We start from the raw sequence: 23415 nt of genomic DNA on the forward strand, positions 1-23415 counted from the left end.
ACATTCACATCTGAAAATTCCGAAAAAGTCATACTCTTTTGGACAGCTTGAAGTTATTCCTTCTGATAATTCCTTTATACCAAGATTTATTAGAGTTATACGAAGTAAAGGCATTTTTAGAATGTAGAGATTTTATTGCATACTCGCAAAATAACCAACCTACATCTGAAACCACTTTATTACATCAGCTACACAGCAAGTACCAAATGAAACAATTAATCTGATGAAGGTATTCAGATGTGAGTGACTAACTTAAATTTGAGCGACTATTTAATATATGAGATAATATTATAACTTTATAAGATCTCCTTATAACTAATGACTTTCTTTATTTAATCAGTCTATAGAGTATATTCAAGTAAACATTCTGAATAACATTTATCGGATTAATATGAAATTTAGAGAACGAGCTTTTTCTCAGCCCTTCGTGGATAAAAATAATAACAGCCTCGCTAGTACTCTCTATAGGTAGTTATTTCTAATGATATTTAGGACTTACATTTATACTCGTATTGTATAGCTTTTAGAATCCTAAAAATAAATAAGATTTGTATTTTTATATTCTATTAAAATATGAAACTTGAAACTATTAAGAGATTGTAAGCTTTTTAAGGTGGTAAGTTCAGTACCCCACTTTTGGGCCACCCCACTTTTGGGCCACCCCTCTTTTGAGCCACTTTATAAAATATATATATATAACTTTTAAACTTCAATAATTTAATAACTATTTAATTATAATATAATCTTTTATAATATTAGTTTTATATATATTATTAGAATCCATTCTATCAATTTCATAATCACCGATTTCAATTTGAATCTGATATATAATTTTAATTTTAAAAAACTTCGAATTTGGATTAATATTAATCTTCCTTTTTTTTTAAATATAATATATTCTAATTTATATTTTAATTTTTTTATTTGATATTTAAACTTTATAATTTTATAATTTTTAATATTAAATACTTTTTAAATCTTTTGAAAAAATAATCGATAAATATAAAAATTTATTTCTTTTTCAGATTTTAATATTAATATATATTTTTATAAATTATTTGCTTTTTGTAGTATTTTTTATTAAATCAAAAATGAATTTATATTTTATTGAAATATGAAATTATTATTTAAAATTAAATTTAGATTTTAGATTTCTTTATTATTATTTTCAAATAATAATTTGAATAAAAGAGGTTTAATACAATTTTGAGATTATAAATTTAAAGTTTTTTATTTTAAAGTGATATTATTCAGAATTAAATTCTTTAATTTTGCTTTTTAATAATATATAAGAAAATTCCTTTTGTTTATAAATATAAAATCAGATAATGAATTTAATTTATTGAATTCATATTAATATTCATATTTTAAAAAAGAAAATATCGATAAATCAAAAGATTATAATATATATAATATATATAAAAAAAGGAATAAAAGGTATATATCGTTTTTGAAATATTTAAATATAAATTGAATAATTTTATAACTTCTATACCTATTCAAAATAAGCAATCTAGTTTTTTTTGAATTAAAAAAAATAATTTGAAAAATAAATATCTCTTTTAATTATATTAAATCTATTTCATTAATAATTTATTCATTTTTTATAATATAAAACTTCCGATTTCGATATATATTAAACTTAATAAAAAATTAATATTATTAAATACTTTTATTCTTATATATAATAAAAAATAATAATACTTTTTCTATAATAAAAATATATTCAATAAAAAAGATTCAACTTCTTATACCAAACTATTTCTTTTAAATAAAGTATTTCTCAATATTCCCAAATACTATATTATTCAAACCCTAATCTTTTATAATATCAACTTCATTTATATTCTATTTGTTTTTCAATTTAATATAAATAATAATTAACAAATTCAACTTTTCGAAAAACTTATTAATAATTTCAATAATAATATTTAAAATATATTGATTATCAATTCTGATTTGTTTTTTGATTTGAATTTCAAAATTTCTAAATAAAAAGTTATACATTTATTGTTTTCCAAATATAAGCTTATTTCTTTTCATTTCAAAAAAGATTTCATTAATTTCTTATATTTATTAATATATAAAACTAATATTCAAAATCTTTTGAATTAATATTTATTTAACTAATATTTTCTTCTATATCGAAATTATCTTTTATATATTCTAAATATTGTTTTTATAAGAAAAACAATCTTTTATATAATTTTGAAAAATAATACAAAATATTTTATAATTCAAATCAGCATTTTTAATAATTATATCTTTTATTATAATACTAAATATTATAATAGTATTATTTTTGATATAATTATTCTTTATAATATAATTAATAATATATCAAAATTTTGAATCAATTGATTTAATAATTATTGAATTATTAAAGATTAAAAAGAGATGATTGATTAGAATGATGAGATTTATAAGGTGGCCCAAAAGAGGGGTGGCCCAAAAGTGGGGTATTGAACTTAGTCTATACACAGACTTAGGTGAGGTACATTCAACCCTCAATAATAATAATAATAATAATAATAATAATAGTCTATGAATTTCGCTAGCCTCTGGCATCTAACTCGTATAGTAGCGCCGGAAATTCAATTAAGCTTTAAAACCTCAAAACCTCAAATAAATCTAAGAAATCTAAGAAATCTAATTCTAATCCTCTTTCTATTCTTTTTTCTAATTCTTTTCCTAATTCTCTTTCTAATTCTCTTTTTAAATTTTCATTTATAAGACTTGATTTTGAGAAAATAAATTTTAGCATTTATTTGATTAGTATACTTTATCGAAAAATATGAGAAATCATGTTAGTACTAAATCACTTATATTATTAGCCTCTTTTTAAAATTACATCAAAAATAGTCAATCTGCTATGTTTTCAATTAAATTAATTTTCCATTAAATACTTTTAAAACCAATTGAATTTCAACTCATTGTTTCACTACATATTAGAGAATCTATACATCCAAATTGTATTCATTAAAAAAAATTATTTATTATAATTTATATGATTGAAAAAATAAAAAACAAAACCTTCGATTTTCGTTTATTTTATTAATAAATTTCTTGATTTCCCTAAAAATTATTAAATATTAAATCTAAATTAATAACTTATATTAAATAATAAACTTAGAAAATAAATCCTTTCATTGTCATAAGATATCCATCGAAAACAATTAAAATAATTAAAAGATATTCATTAAAAAGTTTTATGGAATTGTAATAAATTAAAAGTGCTTTTGTTCAATTTTGGTGTATTTTCAATAATAGGTTGATAGAAATGTGCGGTGACTGTGAGAAAAAATAACTCTAATTAAACATTCCTATTTATATAAATAATCAAAGTTTATTAATATATGTTATTATTCTGTAAGGAAATTTATCGAAAATAATATTAATAATTAATCATACTAAAATATCAAATATAATAATAAATAGAATAATTAAATCTTTAGTAAAATAATATTCAAAACGTTTGTTAGAATCTTTGTTAGCTTGCTTAAATTTCACTTATTTTCTCAAAGTAGATTTATCTAAACATATTCATTACTAGAAAAGATTTCATCTTCGCGACTACTAAGGACTCGATATAATAATAACTTCGTTTAAATATCACAACAAAGGGGTTTGTTCTTGATAAGAAAAAAACGCGGAGGATCGGCGTATCCCATCTCGCCAATTTAAGAATTTCCAAGATGATGCGTAGAGCGGCATCAGGTAAAATGCCTTCAATTCCTCGTTAGAGCACTTGAATGAAATTAAATAACGCTCTGCTGACCCTTCGAGGAGTAAAGGCTTTTTGACTTCGGTTCAGTGAACGATTTGAAGTCAAGAAGATAATGATGGTATTATTGTAGTGATAATAACTATTGATCAGAGAAACAAATTTCGAGCGCAGCAAGCTATGAGGGGTTTGGAGGCTTGCCCCCAATAAACATCTCTCAAAATGCGGTGTGTCTTCATTGTTGACCTGCAGTCTTTGACACCCTGTAAGTATTTCGTCTATGTCTCGTTTTACGATATTAAATTAGAGTCAAACTCAGCCTTATACCAATTATACCATACAGCATTTAGCGGGCACATTGACCTCCAAATGCTGTCTTGTAGGAGCTTCATATCTAAGCACAACACTCTTTCGAATGTATTTAGCATGTCTTACTCACCGATGGCACCTTTTCACGCTTTACGACCGCCCTCTCGAATATTTATGAAAGAATCGACGCGTTTCTAGTTTGTAATATCAAAGTAGCAATTTATTCATCGTTAAACTAAACCACTTGAACGAACTGGCCTCAGAGTGTCGGTGTTTGTCTTAAAGCTTGAGTGCTACATTTTCTAGAACTTACTTAAGCGAACTCAAGTTTCATCATGTCTTTCTTTTGTTTGGAGAGTTGGATATAGATTGACATCCACATCCACATCCACATCCGCAACTTTCACTAAGATTGAAATCAACAATCATCATCAATAACTTCAATTTCATCAATTCCATCAATAACTTACCATAACTCACCATAACTCCAATTTTTTCCATAATGGACTACTCATCTATTCATGAATTTCGACCTTCATTCTCATCCCCAAATCTATCTTCATCCCCACCACGAGATCAATCTCCCCCCTCAACCCCACCATCAACGCCACCACCACGCAAACACAGACGCAAACACAAGCACAAAGCATCTTTTCTCAAAACTGTTTATAAGTGGTGTTTGAATCATTGCTGCATCAGAATCATATCAATGATACCCACATTACTGGGATTGATGGTATTCATCTTTTGGTTCCAAAGGCCTCTTCATCTATTAGTCGACACAACGGTACTGGTAAGTAAAGGTATTTTGTGCATTTCTACTCCTTTCGAATGTACAAGAGCGGGGGCTGGATGGCTGGGGTTTTCTTTGGCCAAAACAAAGAGCGGCGGTCATGGTAATGGGGATTGGAATCGGAATCGAGAGAATAACAAGGACAATGAGGAGTTCTATTACTACACGTTTTCACCTACACCAACACACAAACATCATGGGTATGAATCTCAATCTACATCTGCATACACGACCACCCAATCCACAAATTATTGCGAGAACATTCTCAATCTGGAACAGCAATTCTTCATAGTCAATTCTCCTGCTCTCTTTAGCACTTCGTCTTTCAATCCTTCATGCCCTCTTATTTTTTATCAAAATACCAAACTCGAAGATTTGGACATTAGATCTGAAGTCAATTCTTTTATCCATTTGCTTGATTCTACATTAAAGTATCTGCCTTCTTCCACCTCGACTTCTACCCACAGCTTTTCATCATTAAAGAAATTCCACAAGATTCTAATCGAACTGGGATTGATTTTTGGAGAGAGGGACAATACTGCTATATTATACTTCGACTCATATATCAACACGACTCAAAATCTCCAACATATAACTTCAGACAATATCCAAACCAGTATATCGGTATTAGCAACGGTGGACTCAGTGATGTGGAGATGGAAGGACAAGAAGTGCGAAGATAAAGGATGGTTGAACAGGAAAGCATGTAATGATATGGAAAGGGAGATGATAAAGGAGATGCAGATTATGCAGACTGGGTGGGCGAAATATTTTGCAGAGATGAGAGGGGGTGTTGACCGAATGATTGGGGGAGGAAGGAAATTAGAGGGACTGGTTGCAAGAGAAATGCAAAAGGGGAAGCAAATCTTGAATATGGAGAAAATGGTGAAAGGGGAGTTGAGTGGTGAGAGTATTCGAAAAGCAATTGGGGAAATGGTTTGGAGGGATTTGATGGGGAGACTTGATGGACTTTTTTCATGTAAGGAAGGAGCACTGGGAGGTGAGACGTTTTTGACTTCTGGGCAGAAGACAGTGCAATTTGCCACGAGGTTGAAGAAGCAAGTAGCGGAAATCAAGGAGTTGAGGGATAAATGGTATATTCTGCCTTTGGGTAAGGAGGCGGGATGTTTTTTCCCCGAGATTTGGGGGGGTATGGAGTGGAAGGGGGTTGGAGAGTGGATTGAGATGATAAGTGAGTGGTATAAGAGAAGGGAGAAGTTTATGGGGAACGTAGAGAGAAGATTGGGAAGTTTGTTGGGGGTATTTGATGTTGAGGGCGAAGGTGGGGCCATTTGGGATGATTGATATGCGATGCCATTGGCCTCTGGTTAATTCTGTCACATAAACTCCGTTGCTCTTGTGGAGGGAGATCAGGGCAAGGAGCGGCAATGGGGTTGATCCACGAGAACAGTAAATGCCAGGTTATAGAGTGGATAGATTGTACATAGAATAGACAAATTGATCATTTGGAGTTTTGATACTTTTGAGAGTTCTCTTTTGATTTGATATATTTATTGGTATATCATATGAATTAATCTTATAATATTGGTTAATATTTATTTATTTTCTAAACTCTTTTTCAATTGTTAATCTAATTTGAATTAATTAACAATCTCAATAATCTTCTACAAATATTATAAATATATTTTCTAATTTATTAGATTTATATGATTCCATTATTATTTATATAATTATGAATACTTGTTAGCTATATATATTATTTAATTAGATTTTAGTTTCTTGAATATCAGTATTTCTTTACTTCTAATTATGAGTTTTAACTAAACATTTAATCCTTATATTAATATAGTTTATCAACATACAAGTCATATCATTATATAAACCACTTCATTTTATATACAAAATTCGTTTATATATAACTATTTACTTTCTTCATTTAATAATATAATTTTATAAAATATAAAAATATAAAATTTAATCATATAATTATTATAAAAATCTAAATATTTATTAGAAATTCGAATTATTAAAGTAATTATTAAAGGGATAACTTTTTTGCAATGAAAATCATAACAATTTCCACTTTCTTTACAATATGATAAAAATATTGATATAAAAACTAGATTTCTAAAAAGCTAAACTTTTATTATTATATAATATTCTTCTCTTTTTCGAAAATAATAATTAGTTATTAAAATAAGAATATTGAAAAAGGCCTAATTTTAATGTATTTTCAAATGACTCACATAATAATATAAGTCATATGCTAATAAACTATATTATATCTTATAATTATTTTGTTTATGATATCTATTAAATAATTAATAGCAATTTATTTACTTCTTTGGTTTTTAATACAAACTATTAATTTTTCAAGTATTATAACTTATATTTTTATTATTTACAATCATTTAATTTATTTAATCATAATATATATAATATATCAAAAAAATTAAAATTAAAATCCTTTAATTTTGAGATTTTCAAAGATATTTTAATAATAATTTTATAAATAATGTAAAATTCATAGAAGAAAAGAGATGATAACATAGTAAAAGTTATGTTTATATATTTATGTCAATAATTCAAATCAAAATATTGAATTTATTATTATTGAAAAATCGAATAAATAATATAATGAAATAATATAATTTATATATGTATCTTTAGAAAAAGGGTTCGAAAGAATCAATGAGTTTTTTTATATTTTCTTATATTCTTATTACTATTTCAATTGTTATCTCATATTAATTCTATTATATAATCATATAAAACTAGTCGTTAGGGAAAAAGAATTTTTCAGACTGTGGATTCATAATAGCTTTTTTTCTTTTTTTCTTATTTTTGAGATGTATAAAATTTTAATTTTAATTCTTTAATCTTTATAGGGACCAGCTCTCAAACCCCCGATCCTCGCTACGCTCGAGATTTAATTAATTAATTAATTAATAATAATAATAATAATAATAATAATAATAATAATAATAATAATAATAACAATAATAATAATAATAATAATAATAATAATAATAATAATAATAATAATAATAATAATAATAATAATAATAGTTTATAAACTTTACTAATCTCTTACTTCTAACTTATATAAAGATATTAGAAATGTAATTAAACTTTAAAATCTTAAAATCTTATAATTCTCTTTTCTTTTCTAATTCTCTTTCTAATTCTTTTTCTTATTCTCTTTCTAATTCTTTTTCTAATTCTCTTTCTAATTGTGAGGGCGCACGTGCCTTCCAAGGCACGTGACCGGCTATACTAGCCACATTAGCTAGTTCTATTCGTATAAGTTGGAAGCTTCGCTTTCAACTTCCCTTTAGATTCTTATTAATAACTACAATTACTACGCATTATCTTTCCTTCAGTTTCCAGTCCCTCACACTAATTCTCTTCTCTTATTCTCTTCTTTTATTCTCTTTCTAATTCTCTTTCTAATTCTCTTCCTAACTCTCTTTTTAATTCTCTCTCTTATTCTCTTTCTAATTCTCTTTTTAATTCTCTCTCTTATTCTCTTTCTAATTCTCTTTCTAATTCTCTTTTTATAGATTCTAATTTAGATTCTAATTCAGATTCTAATATTGAAAAACGTCTAAGGCAACTGTATCTCAGGCATTCTATATTTGCTTACAAATATATCTTCAAATCTATCTTTATCGATTCTTTCAATTCAATCAATTGATTTTATCATTATTATAGATCTTATACTAAAACTAATTAGATTATTAGAAAGCTTTCAATTGCTTTAATCTAGTTACTTTTTTTTCAATCGAATTTTTTTTTTTAAAAGATTATATACTAAATTGAAGTTTCAAGTTTCCTTATTAACTGAAACAATTCTACTTTAATATTAGTATATTACTTATAATCAATCAGAAGGGGTTTTATAAATCTACAAATATGAAAATTACCTACTATATAAATGTATGATTATATAATACATCAGTACTTTTCCACTTCGTTTGCTTCTACGAATTCATAAAAGATTATAAAATAATAATATCATCTAAATCAAGCTTTTTATTATATAATAATCTGAAGAGTAAAACTTTTATAACTTTATCATAAAATTTGTTTTTAATGTATTAGATTATAAGAATATAAGTAGAGTTTCACTTTTAATCAATATTCTTTTTATTAGATATCTATTTAATTTTCTAATTCTTTTTATTTTGAGACTAATAATAAAAGTTTATAAGCTTTAAAATAATATTAATTCAAATTAAACTTTTTAATAATATCAAATCTCATAATATTTATATAAATATCAAATAATTTATAACTCTTAACATATCAATAGTATTTAATTTCAATTTTATAATAAATATTAATATGCTTTATACAGCTTATTTTATGAAAATAATAAAGTTTTTTAATTCTAATATTTGATTTAATTTATTTAATTTTAAACTGAATAGGAACTTACTAGCCGTCGGGGAAAAAAAAATTTCAGACTACGAATTCGTAGAAATTTCTTCTTTTATTTTTAATTATTATAATAATTTTAAAACTCTACGAATTCGTAGACTTCAAATTCTTTTTTCCCGACGACTAGTTTTATTATAATATAAGGTCTTATATATAAATTCTAATTCTAATTTTAATTTCAACATCTAATATAATATAATATATATAAGGGCCAGTCCTCAAATTCCCGGTCCTCGCTACGCTCGAGTTTTAATTCTATTATTATTAGTATTCTTATTATTCTAAGTTCTATAGATAATCCTATGACTAAAAGCGGTTCTAAAGAAAGTCTTAACTATATTAAGTCTAAAGTAGTTCTTTGTAATTCTAATACGCATTCAATAGAGATATCTAGCTTCATTAGATTAAAAAAGATTGCTATATAAACTATTGAATAAAGAATATATCAAATAAAAAAGTCTACTTAAAGATTAAGGATTTTACCTCTCCCCCCGAAGAAATAGTACCACTTTTAAAATATTACACTTGCCTAGTTCCCTAAGTTTTCTTTAGTTCATACAAATAACCTCGAGAATTTATTCTAGAGCTTGCTGTATACCTTATAGTCTATATCAGTATTCATAAAATCTCTGACATACATAATAACTTTAGTACAGAGGGTATTATGTATGTTCTGGTCTTGAGCAGCATCATGGAGAATTTCTCCAAATACAGGATCCTTTATATAGGTCTGACGCCAGTCTCCTAAGCACAGTATATTTCCTTTCTCTTTATCGATTAGGTCCTCAGAGAAGCTAGGAGCTGCACTTATTGCATGTTCAGTCCCCGCCTCACTAGGTTCAGCTTTCTTCTTCTTAACGACTTGTCTTCGTATGGGAGCCATAGGAGTAGGAGGTTGGATTACTGCAGCATGACTGCTATTATTTGTGACAGACTGCGGCTCTTCCTTTATGGGAGCTACCGAAGAGGGCTTCTTGACCAATCTACCTCTGTGCGCAGAGCTCATAGCTGAGGTGTAAAAAGGGGGAGAAATATGGCTATCTATGGTCGCTGCTTTGGCACTCGTTCTTACAGATTTCACTAGCATTAATATGGTTACTTGATGGGCAGACAGTGAGTTAGTGTGGCTCTCTACAGACTTATGTATGTTTGCGGATGCCTTCACTATCTAGGCAGAACTAATTTCCAGTGTCACTTGCACCTACTGAACTCATACGCTATTCAAAAATCATGAGCTTACACTAGTAGATATTGATAGTAATTTGAATCTTAGTTATCATATTCTAAGCCTATCTGTTTTAAATCTAGAATTCCTGAGAAAGTGTTTTTGCATATTCCTCGATTATAAAAGACCTAATTTTTTTTACAGCTAGTTTGTCTAACATTTATGCGATTACATGACGCCATATGTTCTAGCCGCTAGATTCATGTATGTGATTACTTTTATCTTTATAAGATCGTTAAAGCACTATTATTTCAATACAGAGTTTATGCCCACAGGCAATACTCCTATTGCAACATAATTGATATCCTTTTGACCCATGAGATAATTCTCTATTATCATTACTTGCAGGGCTTGCATTTGGAATTCAGTTTCTCGGAGACCTATGAGATTATGGTCCTGGTATGCAAACTTGTAAAAGACTGTTTCATTTATCATAAGAACCCCAGCCTCAATTACAACCCACGAATCTCAGAAACAATCTATAGAAGATACTATAGGAGTTTAATCATATTCGTATAAATCAAAGGCAATAGTAATAACACTTTGAAGGAGGTATGCACTTGCTCGTCGTAGGAAAAAACACACCCTACATCACAATGTATTTTCTGAGGGTATAGTTTTTCTCCTATTATTATTGTTTGTACAAGAAGGATACAAGAGATGTAGCACCCACAATATATAGGTTCTAATTATATAATTGTATTCTATTTAGAGAGCTAGCTATGTATAAGAGGTAATAGGCTTTATATAAACCTACTGAAAAAGCTAGTCTCTTCTTTATTCACTTAAGGCTTTATTACAGTAGCCTTACTACAGTAGTAATTGAATTGAAGTCATTCACTTTGTTCACACAATGACAGTTTTTATAGGCAGTAAGTAGGGCCAGAATATAATATAGTTGGCAAAGGGTATGGCATAGTAACAGCCTAAGTTGGAGTGTATATCTAGCTCCAGAAGAAGGCAACAACAAGCATCGAATACACTTTTGCTTGGTGCCATTATTGTTTTAAGAGCAACTACCAGCTGTGTAAATTTTAAGCTGATCCTATATTGTTATGTATCATTGCGTTAATTTTGTTCAGAGCCTCGACAGAAGGGGAGCTAAGAGTGCAGGGTCTGGAGTTTTCTTCTTTCTTACCTAAGATCAAGTGTATTGGCTTGGACACCATTTTTGCAGCGTATTAATCCACGCAGGTTCTGTTGACGGGTATAGAGGAGATTATCTTTCGTGAAAGTTAAAGGTGCCTAGGTACAAGTTTAGCTCTACTTCGTTAGCTTTCCTGGGGTAACCATATCCTATATTGAAACCAGCACAGGTAGTGGACCTGGACCAGGGGAATGCATAATGAGAGTGGGAGAACTTACCAGATGAAGGAACATATATAGAAGAATTGGATAAGGGGATGTACCAAGAGTCGGAGCCTATAGACGACATCACGTCTATAACATCCTTGTCTATAATACAACAATCCGGGGCAATAGAGTTAAGGTAAATCCCTAATAATTTAAGGCACAGGTCAAAGAGCTCTTCTCTAGACATAATATGGAGAAGAAAAGAATTGCCGTTTACAATAGACTCTACTTGATTAAGATTGTCTCTAGTTATAACACACATCACCATAGCTCCGCGCTGTGACACAGAGGTGGCTATGCTCCTGAGGGTAGGAAAGAAAGGAAGGGGGGAAAAGACTATGAAAGACTGTTGGAAGCACTCCGTAAAATGCAACAACAAACATGTACAAAAATACCTCGCCATGATAAAATAACTTTTTTCGGAACTAATATTCGAGGGGGCTGATGAAAAGAGAGCGTATTGACTGAGACAGTGGGGGTCGGATGAAGAGAGGGTGGGTAATATGGCAGCGTAGCCTAGTCGGTTGGCTGCACAATCTTTGGGTTCGTAAACACCTGCAGAGAATCTGGATTTTGCCATGGTTGGTGGTTGCTGCAACAATGTTGCTTAGGTCTTTGAAGAAATTACCATAGGGATAATAGTAGCTGTACAAGTGGGTCCTGTGATCACTACGTCGGACTCTGTCAGGTCTTTTGTTTCTTCATTGGAGATAAGTGCTACGTACATAGACATACCCACAACACAATAATCAGAGAACCCATCACCTAACATTTGAGGGACTATAGGTCTCACAGGCATTCTCACAGACTCTGCATACACTCTGTTGTAGATCTCTCTTATCTTTACAGGAAGGCTGTGAGCCACGTAGGGTTGCTTACAAGATCCGCCTGGGCTCCTGCAGCTTACATCTCTAATTTTGCAATCTGACACTATTTTCCTCATAAACCTGCTGAGTACGTGTGTGGCCGCACATAGATGTGGGACAGGAGACGGGAAACAAGGTAAACATTCTTTATTGTACGGGTCTGGCCTGCAATGTCTCCACGGAGACTGTGTGGGAGTTGGTATACGGCCTTAGAGATCGATCTGCTGATTATTATTATAGCTAGTTCTCGGCAGGGGGGAACAGGAAGCTCACAGCCCCAACTACTTACACGATATACGAGCAGGAGAAAGTGTTGTACATACAAATATCCTCTGGAACTCTAGTGAGGTCAACCCCTGGGGGTTCTATGGTAGACAGCTGTATTCTCGGGGATCAAGGCGAGAACTCCATAATAGAACATCAACCTCTCCCGTCTGGAGTTCACAATGAAATCGAATACAAGCTCTGTCCCTTCTTTTTGTGTGTGCTATATGTAGAGGAAGACAGACCCCCTCATAATCTCTTTGCTGGAGGACAGAGCACATAGGTAGTTGTGTACCCTTGGTCTCCTGCTACTGCTCGAGTTATGCCCACGCATCAAGACCTATAGTAGCCACTAAATTCGTGCGCGAGATAGAAGAGGACTTCTTTGCAAACGACGACGTGGTGTGGGATGTGTTCCCTGGAGAAGATATGCTCACGTGCTTCCTGAATTGCCCAGACAATTACGAGGACTCTATGATGGTATCGAGCAGATTCGCAGATATGGGGGGGTTCTTCATTTTGTCCATATGCACATGCAGGATATCTGACAGAGAGGCTATGCTCCCCAAAGTGGGTGACAAGCTCTGTAGACGAAACCATAAGTGGTGGAAAGTTGACTGTACCAGTACTTGTATCTGCAAAATGAACCAGACCAATAACAAGCTAGCCTCTGCAAGTAGAAGAGTGCCATGGGGTACTGTGAGGGAAGTTATGCGCATGGAGGACGGTCGCATATCCACAAAGTGCTAAGCTACTCACAGATCCTCACAGACGACAAGATATCTACCCTCCATGGCCAGAAGGGTATTGTCAAGATTGTACCTATGCACGAGCTCCCTGTCATAGTGATGCCCTATGGTAGCTAGCTTACTGCCGACATATATATGGCTGTAGGCTCAGTGATATCTCGTCAGACGAATAGGCAGATATATGAGGCAACTGAGGGTCTTAGAGCTCTATTAGATGGTAAGATGAGGACTGTAGAGAAAGTTGCAAACATAGACACAGATGAGTGTAGTTATATAATGGATCCCACAATAGGAGAAATTATAATATGAAGACCCCCCCGGAAAGGGTTATGTCCGGTGAAGGCCACAGTGGGGTGCACGCGCGTAATAAACCAGAGTCAGCTCACTCGGGAGAAACATCAGCTTATACACAAGACGGAGAGTAAGTACAGCACTGGAACGAAGTCAGGAAGAGTAGATGGAGGAGGTGTGGCTGTATCGGAAATGAATTTTTAGGTAATATTCTTGTTTGGATTGTACATATATATTTAGAAGTTGTTCAATTGAGGAGATATATATTTGGTTTCTATATACAGAAATTGTAATGTCATATAAATACTTTATAATTGTATAGAAAATGTATATGTACCTATTTTGATATTTAATGAAATTGTAATTCTTAATCAAGTATCTATAATATTAAATGGATCTTGTAATCGATGCATAATATAGTATATTTGATTTTAAAACTTATATGTGAGATATGTTTATAGTCAGATTAGAACATATCTTTTTTATATTCTCCCTCCTTCATTTAGTCAGAATAGGTACTATATCTGAGGCTGACATAGAAGAAGATACTAGGGGTATATCGTTAAGGTCTATCACGGGCTCTATATATTTGTGTGTGAACGAAATGAATAACTTCAATTCAATTACCACTGTAATATAGCAACTATAATAAAGCCCTAAGCGAATGCAAAAGAGACTAGTTTTTTTAGTAAGCCTTTATAAGGCTTACTACTTTCAATACGTAGCTAGCTCTTTCGACAGAATACAATTAGATATACAGGACCTACGATATTCGTGGGTACTACGTCTTCCGTATCCTTATTGTACCAACAATTTGTCGTCCAAGCCTTACTTTACTTTAACTACAGCATGTGCCAACTGCTGTCAGTCAAAACACCCTTTCACACCAAAAATCATTATTTCTATGTATAGTTTTTATTATCATTATTAATATAATATAATTTTTTCTTCTTATAAATTAATTTTATTTTAAGAAAATTTTAGTAAAAATGAGATCGATTATTTTTTAGATTTTTATTTATCAAGTTATATAAATAGAAAGTTAGAGTATTATTAAAATAATTTGATTTATTAATAAAATAAGCGAAAATCAAATAATTTTTCTTTGAGAGACTGCAATAGATTACACTACCACGTCCGAGTTAGTTGTTACCTTGTCTGAACTCTCAAAATGCTTGTGTATACATACCTTTCCGTCACAAATGGAGAAGTGTAGCTTTATTATGGAGCTTACAGGATATGAATGAGAACCCGAGACTTTCATGGGTTCAGTTCCTTCGCTTGTAGACAGGATACCTTCTTCTTCAAGCCTCAGCTCCATGGACTTGGTGTCATTAATCTTCCTTATGCTGTATTGCCGAGAGACATAGCCATTAGACCATCTATAGGGTATACCACAGTGAGGGAGTACTCTCTGGCATCCCATAGTATAGAAAAGAGTGGCCTGCAATGTATGTTTGAAAGGAAGAGGTACACGCGTGTGAGTTCTTCCATCCTGTCCTTTATCCATTCCACCTTGCGCGTGTGGGGAGACAAATTCATATCTCCGTCACAAAGTACATCTATCAATGTTGGATCAAACCCCAGTATTACATCGACGTCTACAACTGGTCCCAGGACTGACTTGGACACAGGGGTTACAATAGAATCTACGATCCAGCACACTATAGAGTAGTTTGTCAAGCACCGACAGTAAAACCACATGAACCCACACTTTACCATACACATCCTTTCTCCATCAAGCTTTGTGCTCAATGTGTGTTGATATTCCTGTACAGAGAATGCATCATATGCAGGTGAATTCATGTTTGACATGGAACCCAAATTTACACTGCTTATTTATGAGGGCAAGCCCCTGGGTACAAAGCCTCTTGTATGAGAGCATCTTCCTGGCGCCCTAATATGACCACACCGTAAGACTTTTGGTGATACTCAAAGTGTGAGTATGCATCCCATAGCTCTACCAAGGAAGAGGATATCTCGAGACTCTTGCTGTATGCATTAAGAGAAAGCCTCTAACCTTTCGTGTCAAGGACACACTTGCCCTCCCAAAGCCCTGTAGTGTAATATCCAAATATCCTAGATTCTGAATCTAATAAGAGTTCAGGCTATTACTCACTGAACACTAAGTGATTTCGAAACAAAATCCCTACAAAAATGTAGTTTTATTATGTAGAATCAAAAATCAAATGAATTCAAAATTATTATATTGTGAATTCAAAATTCAATTGTAAGATTTTGTAATAGATTCAAATTGGAAAAAAATGAGTGAAATATTTTTACTAATTTTAGTTGTCAAGATATATATATAGTCTTAAAGTTGGAACTTTCAAAATCTTTTAACATATAATGTCTTTATTATATAAAACAATCAATTTTTGGAAAATACTAGAGAATTTATTTTTGAAGTTTTTACTCCAAAAACAAAATTTCTTAAAAATATTTCATTCATTTTTTTTCAAAGAAGTTTATTAATTTTAATTATTAAGTCAAAATTAAATTTTTTTTCATATTCTATGAAATTCATAAAGAATCTAAAACCTAAACAAATAACGATTTTTGATATATTTTAACTTAGTATATAATAAGTAATAACCTCAACTCTTATATAAATAGTAAACATAGTCTACTTCCTACTTCTATATCAATAATATTCATTAGAAGACAATGTAAGAGTTAAGGCCCCGACTTATCGCATACCATCTTATATTATAATAAAATCCCTATAAAAAAGTCGTTCTCTTATATAAACTAATTTCTTTTATGATTTATTTAATAAATAAAAGAGTGATTCAAAAATTTCATATATAAAAGGAAATTATAATGTAGTTTAATATCGAATGGCCTATATCATCGAGTAGCTCATTTCAAATATATACAAAATTCGTTTGTACGTAATTGTGCACTTTCTTCATTTTTTAATATAATTTTATAAAATCTGAAAATATAAAATTTACTTATATAATTATTATTAAAATCCAATTTCTAATTAGAAATTAAAATTATTAAAATAATTATTAAAAGAATAAATTTTTTATAATGAAAATCATAACAATTTTCACTTTTTTTATAATATAATAGAAATATTTATATAAAAACTAGATTTCTAAAAAGCTGAATTTTTATTATTATTTAATATTCCTCTCTTTTTTGAAAATAATAATTAGTTATTAAAATTAGAATATTGAAAAAGGCCTAATTTTAGTGTATTTTGAAATGGGCTACTCGGTGATATGGGTTACTCCGTGTTAAACTATGTTATATAATATAATAAAAATAAAAAAGATTTTTTTAAATTATAATTTGAATAAAATTATAGATTTTCAAAATTTTATCACATGTAATACTTCTCCTATATAAAAGAAATCGATTTTTTCGAAAATTTTGAAAATCATTACTTTAAAATCCTACAACTCTTTTCAAAAAAATATTAAAATTAATCTATTCTTTTTTTCAAACAATTTCAATTATCATTTACTATCTCTATCAATTTGAATAATTCAATTCATATATTTATTAAAATTTCATATAGTCATTTTCAATTGATTATAGCTAGTATATTAATATTATAATAGTATTACTTCATTCTAAAGATACTAAAATAACTGATTCTATCTTTTAATTAAATATATAATCTTATAAAAATAAGTAATATAATTTCAAAGCGAGTAAAGTAATCAAATCGAAGTCATTAAAGGCTTTTAAGATATATGATCAATTTTAGAGTTAGTTATATAATAGTTATAGAGTTACTTGAATAAAGATTAAAAGAATTTAATAAAATATAATTTAATAAATATTTGTAAGCAGGTATAAGAATGTTTGAGGCTTCGCCGACTTATGCGTTCTAATTCTCGATTCTTCTAATAAATTAAAATTTAAATCAAAATTCAGATATGTATTAAATAAGAATACAAATAAGAATACAAATAAGAATACAAATAAGAATACAAATAAGAATACAAATAAGAATACAAATAAGAATACAAATAAGAATACAAATAAGAATACAAATAAGAATACAAATAAGAATATAAGCAATAATTAAAAATAACGACTATTAAATCATTCTACTCTTATATAAAAGTTATTACAAGATTTTTATTAGAAAACTAAAGACAATAGTAAGAAGAATAATTATATTATCGATACATCAAATGAAAGATTTATATTTATAATTTATACTATAATTTATATTTAATAAAGAATTTGTTTTAGAGGCCTAGAATACTTGACTAATCCTATAATATAGTATTATATAATGTAGTTTTAAATAAAATTTACTCTTTTAGATAGCTTTATTTTAAAGAAATGGAAATCAAATTTTAAAAATACATAATTACAATTTTATCGAAAGAATTCAAATAAGTTAAATAGACTAAAAAGCATTTTAAAATCTTTAAATATGATTGACAAATTAATTTAGAAGAAAAGATGTTTTCAAAATTAAAAAATGGATAATTTTCAATGTAAAAGAAAATACCTTTATATAATATATTTTATAGTTTATAATTATTAAATTCTTTATTACGTATATATTAATATAGAAAATAATTAATAAAAGTTTTTCGTAATATATCTAAATTATTTTATTTCGAAGTTCTATTTGAGTATTTTTAATATTTTTAAATTATTTGAATAGAAATTCTATTTATATATTACAATTTTTTTTACATATTCTAAAACGATATTCAGAACTTAAAATATATTATTCATATTAATCAGAATTTAATAAAACCAAAAAAGTAATTTTGAAGAATATTTAAATATAATTTAATATATTTCATACATATTTTATTAAAACAAAATACAAATCAACTAATATATATAATAAAAATGGAATTAAATTTAAATTTAAATTTATTTACAATATTTATATTAGAATTAATACTCATCAAAAATGAAATTAAAAAACCATAATTTACAAGTAAAAACAAATAATAATATTTAAGTGTATTAATCTAATTAAAAAGACTTTGTTATTTACAATTATTTTTATAACTTAAAATCTTTAAATTAATATCAAACAAATTCAAATAAATGAATAAATAAAAATCTTTTAATATTAAATTTAATTAGAGCAAATTCAATTTTTCTTTCTAAAAAATCATCTAATATATTAATATTTAACCCTTTTTGATAGTTTTTCTATTTTATAAAAAAATCAAAATTCTAATATGATTCTGATTAATAATCATTTTTTATATTATTAATCTATTAATATATCAAAGAAATGATTTAATTTATAGAATTTAAAAATATTAAAATAACTGTATTTAGAAAAAAGAAATTAAATTATAAAATTACTTTATTTTTAATATAATCTTTTAAAAAAATATATATATAAAAAGCTATAAGAATGGTTTTATAAATATTCAATTGAAAAAAAAAAAAAAAAAGAATTAGAAAAAAGTTTCAGTAATATAAAATTAAAATTAAAGAATTATATAGTTTATAGAGTAAATTACATATAAAATGATTAAAAAGATATTCAAGTTCTTTATATATTATATTGTGTTATTTTACTTTTGTCTCTTTACATTTTTTTATTTCTTTCATTTCTTTTATATTTCATTTATTTAATTTTGTTTTATTTATTTATGAAACTCTTTAGTATCTATATTCTATATTCTATATTCTATATTCTATATTCTATTTTCTATTTTCTATTTTCTATTTTCTATTTTCTATTTTCTATTTTCTATTTTCTATTTCTATTTTCTATTTTCTATTTTCTATTTTCTATTTTCTATTTTCTATTTTCTATTTTCTATTTTCTATTTTCTATATTTTATATTCTATATTATATATTCTATATTTTATTTTCTATATTACATTTTCTATATTTTATTTTCTATATTATATATTATATTATATATTTTATATTTTATATTTTATATTTTATATTTTATATTTTATATTTTATATTTTATATTTTATTTTATATTTTATATTTTATATTTTATATTTTATATTTTATATTTTATATTTTATATTTTATATTTTATATTTTATATTTTATATTTTATATTTTATATTTTATATTTTATATTTTATATTTTATATTTTATATTTTTATATTTTATATTTTATATTTTATATCATTAATTGTAAATTATATATTATTTTTATATTTATATTACCTAATATTTACTTCTATTGTTAATAAATATTTCCTTTGGTTTTTTATTGTTCATTTTAATCCCTATATTTTGTTACGGAATGTCAATATAGGACCAATATCGGGCCGATCATTTATTCGATATAGAATTTTCACATTATATATAGCTTCACTTTAAAAAGGATTAAAAGGAATTAATAAAAAGTCTTATATTCTTTTAAATCCTATTATATATTAATCATTATTTTGTATTAACTTTAACAATTCTTTTTATTTAACCTTTTTAGAGTAAACTGTTAATTAGTTTTCGGGAATAGTTTTAAAAAAGCTTCGAAAGCTTTAAAACTCTTTTAAATTGTAATATGTCTATAATATATTATTAGTATATGAGCAATAATATTTAAATTATTGAAATAACCTTTATTTTTATAAGATTGAATTAAAAGAATATTAAAAAAGAAAGTTTTTATAAATCGAACTCTTCAAAAATGCTTATAAAGTATTCTTACAATATATTTTCGATATTCTTTTGAAATAAAATAAAAGAATAAAAGTTAGAAAAGGAAGGGAAAATATTGAAAAGAAGAATCTCTCTTTTGAAAAGCGAACTTTATTCTAGATAATACTTGCAAGATGCTAGCAATGCATTTAAATTTTATTATTGAGATAATAATATTTCTATATAATGCCTCAGGCCTTTTATATAAAAAAAAACCTAACTAATTATTATATAACCAATTAGAATCTATTAGTGAAAGCTAATTACAAACAATTGATATTATATCGAATAGCTTATATTTAATAAAAAATAAAAACAATATTTATATTAAAGTTATTCATTTAGAAATACAAATAGATTATTTTATAGGATTTCAGATCTTTCAAGTATTCTCTATATTTTATAAGATTTCAGAATTTCTTTTAGATTTTGAGGATTCAGTAGAAAGTTAATAAAGCTCCGCATTTTATAGGATTTTATAAAATTCTTTATATTTTATAAGATTTTATAGGATTTTCTGTATTTTATAAGATTTTATAGAATTCTTTATATTTTATAGAATTTTATAAAATTTTATATATTTTATATATTTTATAGGATTTCAGAATTTCTTTTAGATTTTGAGAACTCAACAAAAAGCTAATAGAGTTTTACATTTTATAGGATTTTATGAGATTTTCAGGATTTCTATATCCAATTAATTTAATATTAATAAAATATTATCAATTCTTAATTTTTTCAGATTTTCAAATTTTCAAAACTTTCAAGCCTTTAAATTTTCAAGTTTTTATAATTTTCGAAAGTAAAAGCTGAAAAGGAAAAGGTAGTTTTATTAAATATAAATTACTACTTTATCGAAAGCGAATTAATATTAATAGAATAAAAAAAAGGAAATAATTATTTTCCGAATTTTCGAATTTTGAAGATTTTAAAGATTTTAAAGGGTTTAGTTCTTAATATTCTTATGTTACAATATAATTCTTAGAATTATAAAAAGCTGAATTTTATAAAATAAGAATGTAAATATTATAATAAGCTTATTGTTATAAAAGTTAATAAAACTTTAATAGTATATTAATATAGTAAAGGGAATTTATTGAATAAGTTTTAAAACTTTTGAATTCTTTATAATACTTATGACTTTTGGAAATGAAAGTTTTAAAAGAAAGAGTTCTATTATAGAATATCAATATAGGACTGATATCGGGCCAATCATTTATTCGATATAGAGTTTTCACATTATATATAGCTTCACTCTAAAAAGAATTGAAAGGAATCAATGAAAAGTCTTATATTCTTTTGGATTCTATTATACACTAGTCGTCACCTTGCATTGACTCTAACATATTTTATATTCAATAATTTAACTCTAACATTTTTATATTTTTATATTCTTATTTCTATTTTTCAAATTCTTACTTTTTCTTATCTTTTAAATATTATTTTCTAATTATCATTCTTTAATTTCCATTTTCTAACTCTTATTCTCTAATTCTTATACGATTAATTAGAAAAGGTTTTATAAATCTATAAACATAAAAATGATCTATTATATAGATATATAATGATTCAATCTCGAAGATTTTCTTCAACTCTTTGTATTTGATTCTTTCTCTTTAATTCAAAGAACTATTCTCTTTATTTTAGATTTTCTATTACTTCATTTTTATTCTTATCTTTATTCATCTTTTCAACTGTAAATGACTATCTCTAATAGCTATATAGTTGATTCGCTATATTCTTTAAATTCTAATAATATTTATATAGATATTAATACAGCTTCCGATAAATAATAATAGTTAATAATAGAGACAGGTAATCTCTAAAACTAAGTCTTTTTATATTTCAATTCTTTATTAATATTAGTATAAAAAAACTTCATTACTTATAAGAGTTTAGGCCCCGGCTTATCGCACACTAAGCGAAAACACAGTAAAAACCTTCATTTATTCAACTTTTTAACTATATGAAATTAAGATATGAGAGTAAATTATTTCTGTATTTTAGAGTATGAAAGTAATTAAATGACATTTGAGGGGTATGAGAGTAATTTGCTATATATATAAATAGTTTAAATACTCTAGTAGACTATTACATGATAATCTTAATAAAATTTGCGCGAATGAATTTTTCGATTAAACTCAACAGCTTTTGTAAATAATTATAAATCATTATTTTAATATATCTCTTTCAAAACTCAATGTCCTTATAAATAACTAATTTAATTATATAATAATAAATGATTTATAATATTAAAAGATTTCTGAATAGAATTATTTCTAATTATATTACAAAATAGAGATATCGATATCTTGATTTCAATTGAATATTAATATTTTTTATTTTATTTTGAATAAGATGAGTTTTAGTGAGAAAAGGGCCATTCGCGTAAAGTTAATACTTAGTACTATATATAGATAGATTCTCTTTTAGTAAGAATCATATTGAAACTAAGTTCTATATGTTTTGATTTATAAATCCATTCAGACTAGTTACTTAATTTAAATCTAATATAAAATTTTATTCAAGTTTATTGTTTTTTTAAAATGATAACTTTTTCGAAATCAATAACTTCTTATTTGATTAACTCATATTCATTTATTTTTATTAATGAAATCATGATAAACGTTTCGTCTATTATGAGAGCGAAATGCACGTGACTTTGAGATCACGTGCCATCAACATTTAGTATCTATAGCTTCTCTTCTATAGATCTAAAATAATTATCAAATTTTCTATCTTTCAAATTGATTTCTGAAATTTGAATAACTCATTCAACCACTTCCCTCACCTTGTTATTATAATATAATGATTCAT

The 23415-nt window shown here is 26.9% G+C and overlaps 1 protein-coding gene across 1 annotated transcript; it reads left to right on the forward strand.

Moving 5' to 3' along the window:
* Positions 1-4393: 4393 nt before the first annotated feature.
* Positions 4394-6246, forward strand: BCIN_17g00090 (hypothetical protein). The gene has a single exon (XM_024698259.1). It carries the CDS (start codon positions 4536-4538, stop codon positions 6129-6131), a length of 1596 nt encoding a protein of 531 aa, XP_024554076.1. The 5' UTR covers positions 4394-4535; the 3' UTR covers positions 6132-6246.
* The last annotated feature ends 17169 nt before the right edge of the window (positions 6247-23415 follow it).

This window comes from Botrytis cinerea, chromosome 17, assembly GCF_000143535.2.
Source record: "Botrytis cinerea B05.10 chromosome 17, complete sequence".
Taxonomy (NCBI): domain Eukaryota; kingdom Fungi; phylum Ascomycota; class Leotiomycetes; order Helotiales; family Sclerotiniaceae; genus Botrytis; species Botrytis cinerea.